General features: G+C 52.5%; 1 protein-coding gene across 4 annotated transcripts in view; it reads right to left on the bottom strand.

Annotated features, from left to right (window-relative positions):
- Positions 1-15651, bottom strand: part of WDFY4 (WDFY family member 4) — a 228714-nt gene that overhangs the window by 105459 nt on the left and 107604 nt on the right. For 3 of the 4 annotated variants that reach the window (XM_070433182.1, XM_070433181.1, XM_070433180.1), the window contains 7 exons: positions 13299-13502; positions 12529-12643; positions 11152-11309; positions 8374-8612; positions 6408-6529; positions 4824-5009; positions 3549-3685 (listed from right to left, as the gene is read on the bottom strand). In XM_070433182.1, coding sequence (XP_070289283.1) covers positions 3549-3685; positions 4824-5009; positions 6408-6529; positions 8374-8612; positions 11152-11309; positions 12529-12643; positions 13299-13502 — 1161 coding nt within the window. Of the gene's footprint in view, positions 1-3548; positions 3686-4823; positions 5010-6407; positions 6530-8373; positions 8613-11151; positions 11310-12528; positions 12644-13298; positions 13503-15651 lie in introns of those variants that run through there. The other variant, XR_011473609.1, reaches the window with a different exon arrangement.

Below are 15651 nucleotides of genomic sequence, written 5' to 3' on the forward strand. Positions count from 1 at the left end.
GGCTTTTAAAAATCCACAGGTTATAAGCTATAGAAAAGATACACAATCAGGTTTAAGAAGAAACAAACAGGGCTCACATAGGAAGGAAGAAGCGGGGTGGGGGTATGTGTACATGTGTTTTGCAGAAGTTTACCCCACTAGGTACATGCAGTTATGAGTTGGGCCACGATTTATCTCCCAAGCTTCTGAGTGCCTGACCAGAGAGGAATGGAAGTCACCCAACCCTGCTGCTCAGGAGGCAGAAATCCCAGTTCTTCCGGAACACGGCCGGGGGTGATGTCCCGGGCTGTCCCTCTCCACTCGTCCAGCCCCTCCACCTTAGGACACTCAGCGCTCGCCTGCCTGGTGCCTTTGTCTGGTGAACCCCTCGGCCTGACCGTTCTTTCCCGGAGAGTAACAGGCTCACGTCCTTCCTTATTTCTCTGCTCCATACCTCCTGCCGGGGAGGGCGGCTGACCACCTCCATCCAAACAGCCCGCACCCTCTCGCCACCGTCTTCCATCCCTGCTCTATTTCCCTCACTGCAATAGCACCCCCACATCCATGATTTTATTCGTCTGTTTACTGCAGATCTTCACCCCCCAGGAAGCAGCCGCCATTAAAGCAGAGAGTATGTTCGTTTTTTTCTCTTCTGTAACTTCGGTGCTTACAGCGGACACAGAGTCAGCACTTAATGAATATTTGTTGAGTACGTGAATGAATGAACGAATGAATGAATGAGACCTTAGTTGGTGTAGAAACAGCTTCCACAGCCTGCCTTCACAGAAAGACAGAGCCAGTTTCAAACGTTCCTTTTCCCAGATCTCTCCATGAGTTGGGTTAACAGTGCTCAGCCATTGTGACCCTCCTGGCTCCAAACAGTGCGGCCTATTCGGTTTCTTTCAAATGAGCTGGTCTCTCAACCTACCTTCCCCGGAATCAGAGGCAGCTGAGCGGAGCCAATGGCAGTGACCTCGAGGGAGTCACCCTGGCACTGGCAAGAGGCGGCATCAATAGCCTGCAATAAAATGCATGTCTGTGCCCAGCAGCCCAGCCGTCCCTTCCCTGGCTCCAAGCCAGACAGGCCTGACCTCCTAGGGACAGTGCTAACTTGGTCAAGGAGCGAAGCGAACCGAAGAGAGGCTGGGTCCCTCCTGACACACGTGAATTGGTCCAGAGCAAATGCTTGAGCACAAGCAGGGATGCTCCAGCCTCCAGGCTCAGTGCAGCGACGCCCGTGTGGGATGGGCTTCCCTTGGTGGAGAAGGCTCTAAGGTAAAGAGGAAGTGTGTAAACTGTCTCCTATTTCCAGAGACTTGCCGTTTTCTGTGCTTCCTCATATTCTGATGTAGACAGCGCATTCCCACTGTGCGCCCAGCAAGCGGCTCTGAAGGCATGACATGGCCTGAGGCCCTGCACTCGGGCTGGACGGGAGGCCCCTGCACTCTGCCCCCTCTTGGCCGCACAGCCCTTGACTTACATTCCGTTTCCACATCTGCAAGTGGGGCTCCTGAGAGCTGTGTGCTAGCAGCAGCTGATACAAAACCTAAGTAAGTTATTCACTCAGGCAGCCAGGGAGTCTGCCCACCAACTCGCTGCCCAGTGTTTCCACAAGCCACCGAGCTCGGACACGGCCAGCCTGTTTCTGAACCCAGGGGGCCACAGCCCAGTCACACTCATATCCTGGCCTCCCTTCCGTGTCCGGCGCTTCTCCCTATGTCCTGAAGCCTCCCGTCTCGGGAGCTCCGAGCAAAGACACTCCCCTAAACCTAACCGTGCTGCTGGCAAGCGCAGGATGCCCTTCACGCCTCACTCCTCCCCAGACGAGTCACTGACCACAGTGGACACATGGGGACAGCAGAGCCCAGACTCTGAGCATGTGGGATCTGGAGTCAAGCTCACTTTCCAAAGTTCAATGGGCAGAGAGCTCACATTGTGTCACGTGTCAATCAAGATCTACCCCCGCTTCCTGGGGGCCCTTTCCCCCCAGTTTCCATGGTTGTCTGTCCCGTTGTGGAGGTGAGGAGGGAAGGACTCAGGGACGTTAAGTAAACTGTCCAAGGTCTCCTGACCCTCCCTACGGCCATGTTCAGTCAATGACCACAGTCAGCCTCTGAAGATCAGTGAGCCCAGCATTAGAATATACACTGACCGGCCAGATTATTATGACCACCCCATCAGTACCTCATTGGGCCACCTTTTGCCTTCAATACTGCGGTGATTCTTCTTGGCATTGACTCCACGAGATGTTGAAAGGTGATGCGAGGAATCTGACACCATGCCTGATGAATAGCACTGTCCAGTTCTATGAGATTTGATGGTTGTGGAACCAGCTGCCTGATGGCTCTTTTAACTTCGTCCCACAAATGCTCAATTGGATAGAGATCTGGTGATTGTGGGGGCCACCTAAGCAAGGTAAAGTCTCCTGCATGTTCTTAAAACCACTCCTGCACAATATGAGCACCGTGGCATGGCGCATTGTCTTGTTGGAAGAAGCCACCTCCATTGGGATACGCCATCAACATGATAGGATGAACTTGATCAGCAATGATACTTAGGTATGTTGTGCCATTCATCCCACATTTATAATGATCTGGCCCTCTAGCAACTTCAGTGGGAAATTATAGCTAATTTGCCTACAAACATCAGGTGGTCATAATAATCTGGCCACTCAGTGTATGTGTTTCCCAAAAAGAGCCTGCACGCTCTCGCAGAACCTTGCCTCTTCCTCACCAGGAGGTAGTCCTGCCCTTGAACCTGGACAGAACTCTGTGCCTCTCTCAGCCAAAGGGACCCGGCAGAGTTGATGCTGTATAGCTTCCAAAGTGAGGTCATAGAAGGCTCTCTCTATCTATCTATCTCTCCCTTTCTCTCTCTTTCCTTCTCTCCCTCCTTCCCCCTCCCCACGGAAGCTAGTCCTGGAAGCCCAGCCACCAGCCTGCACAGAAGCCCGGGACAGCTGGAGAAGCTGTATATGGGCAGACCAGCAGCCTCAGCTCAGGTCTCAGCCTAAAGTCAGAAGCAACCACCAGTTGAGTAAAAGGCCCAGACATCTGGGAGGAGAGAAACCCCCGGAACCTGGTATGCTCCAAATCCCTTTCCACAGTATTCACGATCGCACAAACTCACTGCTGGTACCACACAGCCTTGGAGAAATGAATTAGAAAGCCCTAATGCCTCAGCCCCACCCTGGAGGAGGCTCTAACCTGCATGCCAGGGACAGCGCCAGTATCCTGTCCCCCTCGCTGAGCCCACACACCCAGTGCCCGCTGAGCTGTGGGCCAGCGCTGCCTGTGCACACATGACAAGGAGCAGGGGTCGCAGTTCCCTTTGGTTTTTAATGTCATGAGGAACACCTGCTCTTGGTGCTCGAGGAGAGGCGTGTGCACTTGAAGTTAAAGCCCAAGACCTGGCTCCCCGGAAGCGGCCTCAGCTGGGGAGCCACAAGCGCCTGGGAGAGCGCAGAGGAGCATGGAGTTAGATTTGTCTAGTGACAACAGAGAGAGAGGCGTGGCTCCTGGGGTCTGAAGAAAATGCCACGCATCTCTAAGGAAAGGGGTGTGGCTCACCTCTGTCTTGCACTCAGGGTCCTTGGCCTGCCGCCCCGGGATCAGCCTCATGGCTGAGGACAAGCTTTCACTCCACGAAGTGACTTTGCTGTGATGTCCGACATTCGAGCGACTGGCCAGAGATTTCTTCTCAGACGCTGGGGACCGGGAAGCAAAGACTGTCAGAGGGGAACTGAGAGGAGCACACACTATCTCTATAGCTGCTGGGCGTTCAGATGCCAGTCAGCGCTGCGATAGGGGACAGCCCAGGCTGCAGCTCACATCGCTGGCTTCTGACTACGAAATACGGGACGGGTTTCTGCATCCCGCCCAGCTTAGACCCCTGGCTCCACAGGTCACTGACTGCTGCGCAAGTTAGCTAAAGTTCTTAAGCCTCAGTGCTCTCCTCTGTGAAACGGGAATAAGAGTATCTGATCTCCTTGTGGTGTCGTGGAGAGTAAATAAGATTATGCGTTTAAAACACAGGCCCTGAAACATAGAAAGTTTGCAAAAATATGGTTGTTGGCAAAAAGAGAGCCATTTGTGAGCAGTACGGTCCAGCTCACCATGATTCCCACGCTGTGTACATGTGAATAAGAGGGTAAGCGTGTCCTGTTTAAGTGAACTTTTCTCTGAAATAGAGTCTGACATTTTGACTTCAAAGTGTACATGTATGCACACACACACTCGCCAGGGCTAGTGGGGGAAGCCAGTGAAATAAGAGGTGCTGTACCGCCAGGAGCCGGGACCGTACACCCGGACATAACCAGCTCTTCACTGGCTATGACCTCGGGGATTCTGGGAGACGTAAAACACATATGAGCCATAATTTGACAGCAATGGCCTCTTTAAAAACAAAATGAGAACATCGTTCTCACGGTCGCACTGATGAGCATGAGGGTAAAACGTTGCATCGTTGATAGAATGCGAGGGACACTAATATCTTTGGGATGAACACTTCCACTTGGAACTCGCAGGAACCAAAGCTCTGGTGGCTGCACTGTCAGGGCAGGACAAAGCTCTGGTGACTGTCAGGGCAGGACCTAGACCCCCAAGTGCGGCCCCGGGTGAGCGCGGACATGGCGGCCCTCCCATCTAGGAGATTCTAGAATCTCTCACTTGCTTGGCACCTCTGGTCTTCCCTTCACCTGTGATGCAAAGCAGCGTTTAACCTTTGTGAGCCAGGATTCATGAAGGTTCCTTATGTGAACCCCACCCCGATGGATGAGGGAGAAAGGCTGGTGGAAGAGGCCCGGCCCAGGGAACTGGGGAAGCTCTGGACCCAGTGACAGAGACCTAGGTAATGCTGCCAGGCCTTGAGCATCGTCTCCTCCCAGAGCGGGGTGACCTCATCCATCTTCACTTCTCTCTCCCCGGGTTTGACGGAGAGATCGATCTTGAAGGTGTCCTCCAGCTCCTGCCATCTCTGCGCCATGAGCTGCTGCCAGAGAGCATGCACGGTCCTCTGGATGCTGTGCTGGACTGAGAGAGAGGGCGTGTCAGCGGACGCCTCCGGAGAGGGCGCACCGGCCCTGCTTTCATTCACATCCTGTTGAACATCATCCCGGCTCTGCAATGCTACCGACATCTATGTGAGCTGGCCCTCCCTGCATCTAACTTCCCACCACCACGCCCTGCCGGCCTACATGTCCAGAGCTAGGAATCGTGATTGATGGGTCCAGGGAACCTCTTTCTCTCACCTCCCAATTCTGTTAGATGCCTAACGGCTGTGCCTGTGAGGGTTCCCAGAAACCGAATTGCTTCCCCCAGAAAGCTCCTCCAACCTGCCCTATATTAGCCTCTCAGAGGAATGGACACCCAAACTCAGACTGTGCCCTGGCGCCAGGACCCAAGGCAGTCCTCTCCCCTGCACTGGCTCAAGGTCCCCACCAGCCACCCATCTCAGTGCCTGCATTTGCCCAGATATGTACAAATCTACCACGCCGCCCTGCCTGCTCTGCCCCACCACTGTCACCCCATGGTGGTGCCTAAAGCCCTTCTGACCTTGGACCCCTAGCTCCCCCTTCTGTACCAGCCTCTACTTTCTGCTTTTTCAGCCTCAGGGGATGGGCATTGCTCAGTCCACTCTGCCAGCTAAGTCCCTAAGTGCTAATGTTCATGCTGTCATTAACACTGTGAGAGTAAAATTTAAATTCACACGATTTTTGAGCACCGGCGTTGGGTACCTATCTAACCAGAACACAGGCTCCCGTGCCTACCTCTAATATCACAAACTATCCCCTGTAAGTGGCAGCAAGCCAGCGTGGTGGGAGGGGGTCTGCTGAGGCCCCCTGGCCCGGAGGAGCACTCTCTCAAACACATGGATCCAAAGGCTAGTTATTCTTTTACAAACTGTCAATCCCTTTAACTTGACATGATGCTAGCAAGTCCAAACATTCCCTCCATTAAGCCAAATATTTCATGAAAGAAATGAGTTTATTTCCTCCATCCCCATTTTTCTAGGGAAGAAGGTCAAAGAGACAGCTATGTAACAGCTTGAACTGGGATGGCATGCCAGTCGCTCTATCTAGTTGCCCAAAGGAAAACTCAAGAGACCCACCGAGATGGGAAATCAACTTACTGTGAGGTCCTCTGGTTCTTAGTCGAACCAAGTCCCTTAGAGCTCTCTCTTCTTCCATCCATCCCTCCACCCATGCCATTCCATTTTTACTATGCAAAAATCACTCCAATTTTATTCCCCATCAGGTTATCCTGCTTTAATACTACATCATTCTGGGATTTTTCAGGGCTTTTTCTGGCCTTTGAATGTCTCCTTCATACATGTTTCCTCATCTTGGGAAAGATACACTGAAGAATGCAACCCTAGCAGTTATCACTATCCATCTACTACCCCCCAAATAAACAGCAAATAAAATGTACCATCAGTCAAACTTGGGGAGTCATCCACTCTCTTCTCTCTCATGTCTTCATTTGGAGAAAGAAACACTTGATGATAAGGAGTCATTCTAGGCTTGGGTTCCAATCCAAATCCTTCAGGATAACTAGCAGACAAGAGATTTTCCCTATGAAATTCAGTTCTTTGGGATTGCACTATTGTTCTTTATTACAAACTAAAGGCCCAGTGCACGAAAATTCATGCACTCGGGAGGGTCCCTCAGCCTGGACTGCACCCTCTCACAGTCCGGGATCCCTCAGGGGAAGTTCAAGCAAAGAGCGTATGACAACGTCCACGACAGCTATCATACAATAGCATCCTGGCAAAGGGGAAACACACCAGCCTGTTATTCCTGTCTGGTTAAAGCCACTCTGTGCTCCCAGCAGACCCCCGTGAACCCTCTCCTGGTTTCCCCATCGTTGGACTCAGTCATTTCTTTTTGCAGCACTGAACTCTGCCTCTGAGTGCCCTGACCTCATCCTGCTTGGCATGGGGCTGGGCCAACGCCAGGGGCCTGTGGCCAGCGCAGTATGACAGGCCCACACTCGAAGGGCCCCGTGCATGGACTCCTCCGTTACCACAGTCATTTCTGAAGAAGGGGCCCTCATTTGCACTCTGCCGGGCCCACATGTCCTGGAGTCGGTCCTAAGTGGGGTGTGGTGATTTACATACTAGGCTCCCCGTGAGCTGTGTGCTCCAGGGCCCCTGGTCATGTCCATATCTATGTGTCCTCTCGTCTTGGTCCCTCAGCCCACCAAGCAGAACATACACTTGGTACATGTTTTCGGATTGAACCAAAAATGACAAATAAAAAAAATGAAAAAATACAGCATATGACAATGTCCACTCTTGAAATTTCTAGAATGAAGTCCCTTTGGATCTTGGAGTCCCTTTGTAAACAGAGGATGTTCAGAGGGCGGGACTTCAAGCACACATGCAGCCGGCACCTCCTTCTATCACCTACACCTTCAGTATGGACAGGAGCCAGTTCTCAAATACAGGAAGCAAGGCCTCCCTATTTAACCCACACACTGACAGTGGATGCTTTTATTGCAAACAAACTAAAAGGCAGGTGCTTACTCTAGTCCAGGGCGCTGGTAGCATTTTCCAGTGCTTCCCAGAGAGTAACTGTTTTGTAATGTTCAGTAGTCAACTCGGCAGGATTTGGGGATCCTTTTCCCCAGTAATTTGTACGTAACTTGTACTGGGACAAATACAATCAAGGACAAGAGCAAAATAGAATATCCCACAGTCCTCTCTGGCTCTGCACTCAGCATGGCTCTCCACTGATGAGGTAACAGTTGCAGGCAGCATGGCACCAGGCACTGGTGATGCCCGGATACACACACTCCACACACAGAGAGCAAGTGCACGTGCACAGAGAAATCCAAATGTTCCCAAACATGGGGCTTCGAGGAAAGGATTAGTGAGATAAAGTTTTTGTTATTGGTATTTCTTACACAAGTGTAGTTATGGTTGTTATTTTATATCATGAATTGTCTATATATTTTAGTCTGTAAGCAAAATTATTCCTGGCTTATATAATAACGAGGCTCAGGGTCAAAGAGGCTAACTGGTCAGCAAGGATCAATTTCTTTTATGTTTTTTCATTCTATGGTTTCTCAAATGTTAATGTTCCTGAAATCTGCCTGCATCATAAAATCAAAGTGCATATTTAATGTTGGGGTTTCCTGCCTCCAAAATAAATCAATGAAGAATCTTACAACTAAGAATTGTGGAGATAGTGTAAATTATTATTTTACGATGATTCTAGACACTCAGTCATACGGACAGGTTTGAGGAAGACCTATCATATTATAAACATTGCACATAACTCAGACAACCAGATCCACAAAGGGTTCTGTCATTCTATTGACCTCAGCAGGGCCCCTCTGCAGGTTCCTTTCTCCCTGACCGCAGTGGGCACGCGAGCGGCTCCTGGAGTCTTACCTCCCCTCGCTGAGCTGGAGCAGACAGTGCATGAGGCACAGCAGGAAGCTGGCGTTGGAGTTGTAGGTGGCGAAGATGATGTCCCAGTGCTCCTGCAGGAAGTGCAGGACGCGGAGCAGGCCCAGGCCCTCGGAGAGGGACTGCTGGGGCTGGGAGAGGCAGTACAGGATGACTTTATTCAGGCTGCTATATAAAGTGCTGATGGTGCTGTCCCTTTGTGAGGAGGCATTCTCAATGACCTGGTCATGAAATAAACACACACAGGCCTGCTTGTGCGCACTGTACGGTTTTAGGAACGGACCCCGTTAACTGAAAATGATACGAGCTCAGTCTCTTCTGTATTTCAAAATTTGGCAGGATCTAAAAGTCAAATGGGACAACGGTCTCTACCTTTGAGCTTCTATTTAAGTGAGTGATCAATAAAGGCAATTCAAATCATTGGGTTTACCAAAATTTGGTGTAAGAATGTTAAATATACCACAGTCATATTATGGAAAATAGCCAGGGGGCCAGAGAATTCTGAAATATAGGTAAGAAGGTTGGCCCTCGGTGTATAAGAACATACTATTAATAGTGCCTAATTAAAACATGTCACTAACTGTCCAGCGTGTTTACTAGTACAGTATTGCAGGCACCGTGCTAAGCATTTCTGCACTGGGTTCCACACATCGCCTCATTTAAGCATCCTAACAGAACGATGAAGTAGGCACTAAGATTATCCCACTTTAGAGATAACGAGGCTCAGGGTCAAAGAGGCTAACTGGTCAGCAAGGATCAAACTCACACCAGGTACTTGACCCTCTCTGAGCCACCGTACATCTGAAGGAGCAGCTTAACACTAATTGGTCCATCCATTTACTCGGCTTCATCAAAAAGCCAAGTACCATCAGAGGGGTGCTGGGGCTTCCAACTGCACTCTCCCCAGGAGGCACAAGGGGAAGGAGGGGGCCCACATGGGAAACTTGGGTGGGAAGGTAGGGGCTACTGGTTTGCAGCCTTAACACTAATTGGTCCATCCATTTACTTGGCTTCATCAAAAAGAATTCATAAAACAAAAAATGTGTGCAAAACCTCCAGTCTATTAGAAGGTCATTCATTAGCTATAGATTGCTCTCTTAGAATTTTATGGGTACTGTGATTATTTATACTAACGAAGTTAGTTTTATTTAAATATGCTGTAATTTGAGATTCATATTTTTATCATTGTCTTCTGCTCCTCAGATCTGTCACATCTTTCAAACGGAGGTTAAGAGTTATGAGCGCCACCAGCAGGAGAGAAGGATGGCAAATGTGGGCAGCACTGACAGACCTCGGGCCAGACACCCAGAAGGCACATCAGCCCCAGCCGCACCCACTCTAAGGCATTAGCTCCGAGTGTTCGCTTGGACCATTGGCAGCTGCTGTGGGCTGATCGTTGGTGGCCCCTCCCAAACTTCATATGTTGAAACTCTAATCCCCAGTGGGTGGTATGAGAGATGGGGTCTTGGGGGAGTGACTAGGTCAGGAAGCTACGGCCCTCGTGGTGGGATTCCTGTAAGGACAGGAGGAGACCAGTGAGAGATTTCTTCCTCTCTGTCCATCATGTAAGGACAATATGAAGATGGTCAACTGCAAACCAGGAATGGGGCCCTGAGCAGACAGGAGACCTGTTGCCCCTTGAGCCTGCGCTCTCAGCCTCGGGAACATGAGGCGTCACTGCTGGCTGCTGAGCCACCCAGTCTGTGACTTTGTTAAAGCAAGTGAACGAAGGCTCTAATTTTATTTCCCAAGGATCTGATTTTAACCTTTTCAGAGCTGGCAGGGCTACTGCTCCCTTTGGAGTTCTTCTTGCAAAGAGCTCTGAAGACATCACTTTCAGCCTGGCCAGGCACTGCGTTTCAGCCTGGCTGTCACCCAGGAGCAGTCCTGGGGTCTACAGGCAGCTCCCAGACAGAGGGGCGCTGGGGCTGCCAACTGCACTCTCCCCAGGAGGCAGGAGGAGAAGGAGGGGGCCCTCTTGGGTTCCTCGGCAGAGGACACACCAAGGGCAGGAGGTGCTGACAAGAGAAAGTGCTTTCTCACCACCGCAGGCGTCCCACCGGCTGGGACCACCCTGGACCGCTGTGAGCTCCTCGAGCAGGGCCCTCGAGGAGAGAGCAAATGGCCACTTGATGGAAAGGTTTCCAGGATGAAAGGAAAGGAACCCAAAAAGAGTTCAGCTCTAGAATTTTGAGATGGTGTGAGTCTATGTGTAAAGAAGCTGTGCACATGTACACACACTTACACCTAAGGGTGTACCTACTGCACGCATTTGCATATAGGGGTGTGTTTGTGGATCTATCTGAGAGAGAGTACACATGCAAGAAAAACAGGGCTTGGTACAAACAGACTCTTGTCTCGATTTCAGGAAGGCCCAAGCATGACACTAAAGCAGAAAATGAAATGGGACTTTTGAAGATAAAGACCTTTCTGCCCCTTTCTTTGTTGATGAAGAATAACAACCATTAAGATGAAACTAACAATCATAATAGAGTCTAGAGGGGGACAGAACTCAGTTGCCAGCATAGGGGACCGTGGCTCTGACCACTGAGACGGACCTCCGGTGGCCTGAGGGACCCGCAGGACCCCCACAGCCACCAGGTACTGCCGGGGCTGTGAAGGTCCTGCTCCTTCCTCCTACCCATCTCAGGCCGTTTCTAGGGAGGATCGCAGGTCGGTCGGACCACCTGCACAGCAGCAGCACGTCAGACGGACACCGGTCGGCAGTTTCCACACCACCATGGCCAGCGGGGTTCTTACCACCATGATGTGTTCCGTGATGAAGAGCAGGATGTGCCTGGGGTCTGCTGAGAACATTCCACTGTACAGCTTCTCTACCAGCTTCTGGGTGAAGTGGGTGATGATCGTGAGTGAAGGAGCAGCAGCAGCTTCTGAGTTTGGCTGAGGCTCCTTATCGCCTAAGGTCAGGTGAGGAGACAGACGGAGCCTGAGACATCCTCAGAGTCTGAGTGGCCTTCTTTCCACAACATCTCCAATCCCTCTTGGTCACCACCTACATCTCACTCACTCTTCATACCCATTGTAGCCCTCTGTGTACCCCGGGCGCTGAAGATGGGGCTTACCTACAGGTGTCCAATGAAGACCCACCTATTTAAATAAATTGGCCTTGAACAATGTAGTCAGTGATATAACCCAGTGGAGAGGGAGCAAGTGTGGGGCACTGCCTCTTCCAGCGGCCATTTGGAATGAGGGTGGGGGCACACGGCGGCATAAGGCAAATAGGAAGACTGTGTGGTGACCCGAGGCCCTGCTGCGTCAGGCAGAGGACGAGGCTGTAATGTGGGTCATCTGTCCATGCTCTCACCAACACGCCAGGCCTTGTTCTCAGATGTGAATGCTCTAATCTCAGCTAGTCCTAATAACAACCCTCCGAGTTAGCCTCGATTGCTGTCCTCACCCACAGGCTCAGGCACCTGTCTGCAGTCACACCACAGCCAGTGACAGCCAAGAGCAGAGCTGGGATCCCAAGCTCACACCTTCCACCCCCTATCTGCCACACTGCAGATACTCCAGGAGAAAGGCCAGTAGCCAGAGTGTCCATGCTGTGAGGCGAGGAGGAGTCCAGAGATGAGTTGTGTCACTGAGGAATTCATGGCTCAGACACCACAGAAGGACTATGTTTAAACTCATCGGGAAGGTGCGGCTGCCCTGAAACTAAGGCTTATGAATGAAGCATCAACCTGAACCTCTTAGAGGCAATACAGCATCCGCACCCGGGTTCATTGTTTAAGAAACATTTGCTGTGCCCAGGGATAGGTGCAAAGATGCTGAGCAGAAGGATGCTGAACTGCAATTGACATCTCAGCTCCCCTTATGGGAAGAGGACACAATTCTACTGAAGGTGGAGGAGAAGTGGTTTTAGCTCAGAGGGCAGAAGGCCTTTCTGCCTCCGAGTGGCCCACCGGTGGTGCAGATGCCATGGAAAGAAGTAAGCATGCGCTCCCCGGGGTCCCCAGGCAGGACCAGTGAGCTCTTATTGCAGCTTTGCAGAGAACATCTTCTGCGCTCCTAGGAGTCCTGCAGCACAAGGACCCAGGCCTCCTCTAGGAGATGGTTCTCCTGCTCAGCTGTCAGCAGGTTGTGTCATAGCAGTGAGGAGCAAGTCACCCCACTCACCTCTGAGCATCGACACGTCACCTCCTCTCATCATGTGAAATATTTCCATGGTGGAGAGCAGGACCTCAGACTGGAAGTCTCGCTTCTGTTGGCTGGTGGCATTGTCTGGAGAAGCCTGGAATCACACCCAGAACTCAGACAGTAGCCACCCGGCCATCATGCCCACTCAGTGCCTACCGAGTCCCCTTGCCTGGCCGGAATGCTAATACCACCGCTGCTGGGAGTGTGGGCTGCCAACAGCTCACACCTGCCCCTTCTCCAAGGCACTGCCTTCTGCTGACCAAGTTGGCTACCCAGGAGGCAATGCCCACCTCCTGAGGTGAGAAGGCAAGTCAGGGTGGCCCACCAACAATGACCGCCTGGCAGGTGCCTCAAGGTGGGGCCACCACTGGGATGCAGATAGCACACCAGTGCTCCCCTTGGGGCCAGGCTGTGGCTGAGACCATTTCCTGGCTAGCTTCTCCCTCGTCCTCCTGGCATCCTTTCTCTGCCCCCCTGTGAGAACAGCCCTGAGAAATCTCTTCTATTCAATCTCTGCACCAGGCTCCGCTGCTAGGAACCTGCAAGACCTGCCCTTGGTCATCTATTCACTCACTGTTCCCTGCTCTGCCAGGGCCTGCAGGTCCTGGAGGATTCCCTCCCGCCACAGCGCTTTTCCCAGGAGCTATTTGACTATGAGCCAGCTCTCACAAGAGATCAGCCCCCAGGTCTCCCTGCACATCCCCCTCGCGGTGCTGGGCCTCCCACAGTGCCGTCCGCTGTGCACTCACCTCCAGCAGCACCTCCAGCGGCAGCCACTGCTTGGGGCTGGGAGCTGCAAGCAGGAGATCCCTCAAGAGGAGCTGCATGAACACCCTCAGCTGTTTCCGTGTGGGGTGGGACTTGGCAGGAGCCTGTAGACCCTCCACGATGCCCTCACCTTCAGCCTCGGCCCCAGGGCTGCTGGCATTCTGGGCGAACTCAGTGGTGACCCCCTCAAAGACAAGAGAACCCCAGTGTGAGTGGCTCACACTGCCTCAACGTGCTTTCCTATCTACTGCTGAGGGGTGCCTGGGTGACATTCTGATCAAACACATTAACATGCAAGGAAATTGAGGATCTGCAGAAGAAGGTGGCTTGCCCAGAGTTCATGGCTCATAAGGGTGCCTGCTCTGTCCCTGAGGGAGGTGGAGTCCTGGAGAGAAGCAGAGCGTGGAGCTAGTGTGGCCTGAGGGCTTAGCAGAGAAGCCCAGCCGTGTCCTGGGCAAGTCCCTCCTCCTCAGAGCCGCAGCTCTCAGCAGCAAATGGAGATACGAAAGGGACACCACAGAGATGGGTGAGCTCCAATGAGAGTCACGCAGGCCACAGTGCCTGCCCTGCACATGGTCATCAGCTGGGCCCACCTCCTGGGGCCCATGTCCTGCCAGCCAGGCTGTGGCGATGGTGACAGGAGGACCCTCAGGGGAAACAGGTGCTAGGCTTCAGCAAGTCCTGGCCTCCAAGTCCCTGAGGCACCGGCCTTCACATGCTCATTTTTACTTATAAAAATACAGGGAGATTAATGAAGCAGGCACCATTAGCCCAGCCACGTCAGAAAAACAGAGATGCTGGGAGGCGGATGACATGCCCAAGGACACACAGCCAGGGACTTCCAGTTTCTGCCAGTGACATTCCAAGAGCATTCACCTGCTGGCACCTCCCTTTGCACATTCATAAAATTAATGTGGCCATTCTTAATTAAGCCATAAAATGGATTTAATGGCACCTAGGGAGGTGGTGGCCACATTAATTAGCTCTACGCGGCCTCAAAAGGGAAAGACGCCATATAAATTTACAGCAGGCCGCAGGCTCTGGCCACCAGCTTTCTGCATGAAGTGAATCTGTCACATTTTCTGTGCAACAAAGGCCTTCTGGAGCAGACTTGAACCGGGACACGCAAAGGAGGTGTGGAGACACGCAAAGGAGGTGCGGAGACACGTGCTGGAAGTGGAGCCAGGGGCCCACGTCAGAGCCTGGCTCGTCTGAGCTCGGCCGGGGAGGTGACTTTGGGCCAGACCCGCCCCCAGGCAGAGACCCTGAACAGGGAGGAAGAGCCAGCCAGCTGGAACCCGGACTCAGCAAATGGTGAGCTCGCCCACTGTGGCGGCTAGAGGAGGGGACCTAGGCTAAACATGTCAGGACTTCCGGGTTCTGGCCACCTCCAGGGGACCTGCTTGGGGGGTGGTGAGGGTCAGCCTGCAGGGCTGTCCTTCCTCCCTGCCCAGCCTTGGAGGCTGGGGTCTGATCCCCCACCCCTCCAGTGCATCTTTTCCCTACTCTTATTTGTCTGCTGTATCACTTTAGTTGATATTAACCCAACAAACCATTTTATCTTTTTGCAAATCTAGTCTTTATATTTAGTCTTTTATTAAAACAAATTACTCCTGAATTTTATTTGGCCATTTGATTTGATTTTAAACTGATGGCGATAGAAAGGGTATGGGCTTTATGGTGAGAGTGTTGGGGGTAGGGAAGGGGCTATGGCAAGAGATGGGTGAGGTTTAAATCTTGGCTCATCACTTAGTAATCAGGAAACTGTGATGTTTTCCTCTCTCAATGTTTTGCAGGCTAGGCTAGGTCCTAAGCCCCCCACTGAGCCCACAGGACCTTGCCAGCGCCGTGTCCCTGCTGTGACTCTCCCCCTCTCTGCCCCCGCCCCCGCCCCCTGCCCCCGACTAACACACACCACCGCACAGGCTGCCAACAGGGTGAAAAGCGGGGTGGGAAGCGCCGGGCCCAGGGCTGTTGTGGGTGTCCAGCGGGTGGAGGCTGTCAGGGTGCACACACTCCGCTCGCTCACCTGGTCCTTCGGGAACACTCGTGGAGCACACTGCCTGCCTGCACTCGCCCTCCTGACCCTCCGGGCCCTGCCGCCGCTCCTTTCGCTGCAGTGACAGCCTTGCAGACGGTGTCACTAGCTCCCGTTCCCTGTCCATCTCAGCTTCCTACACCGTCAAGGAGGGTGACCGGCAGGCCTCTGCCCTTCACGCCCGTCATCACCCGCTCCTCTCGGCTCCCAGACTCTCACTGCGTCCCTGGGCCTGGCTCTGCCTCAAACTCTCTCACATCTCTTCCCAGAGCATCTTCTACCCCCACACTCACACC

Source organism: Myotis yumanensis, unplaced genomic scaffold, assembly GCF_028538775.1.
Source record: "Myotis yumanensis isolate MYYU_CA2020_CCGP unplaced genomic scaffold, mMyoYum1.0.hap1 SCAF_13, whole genome shotgun sequence".
NCBI lineage: Eukaryota > Metazoa > Chordata > Mammalia > Chiroptera > Vespertilionidae > Myotis > Myotis yumanensis.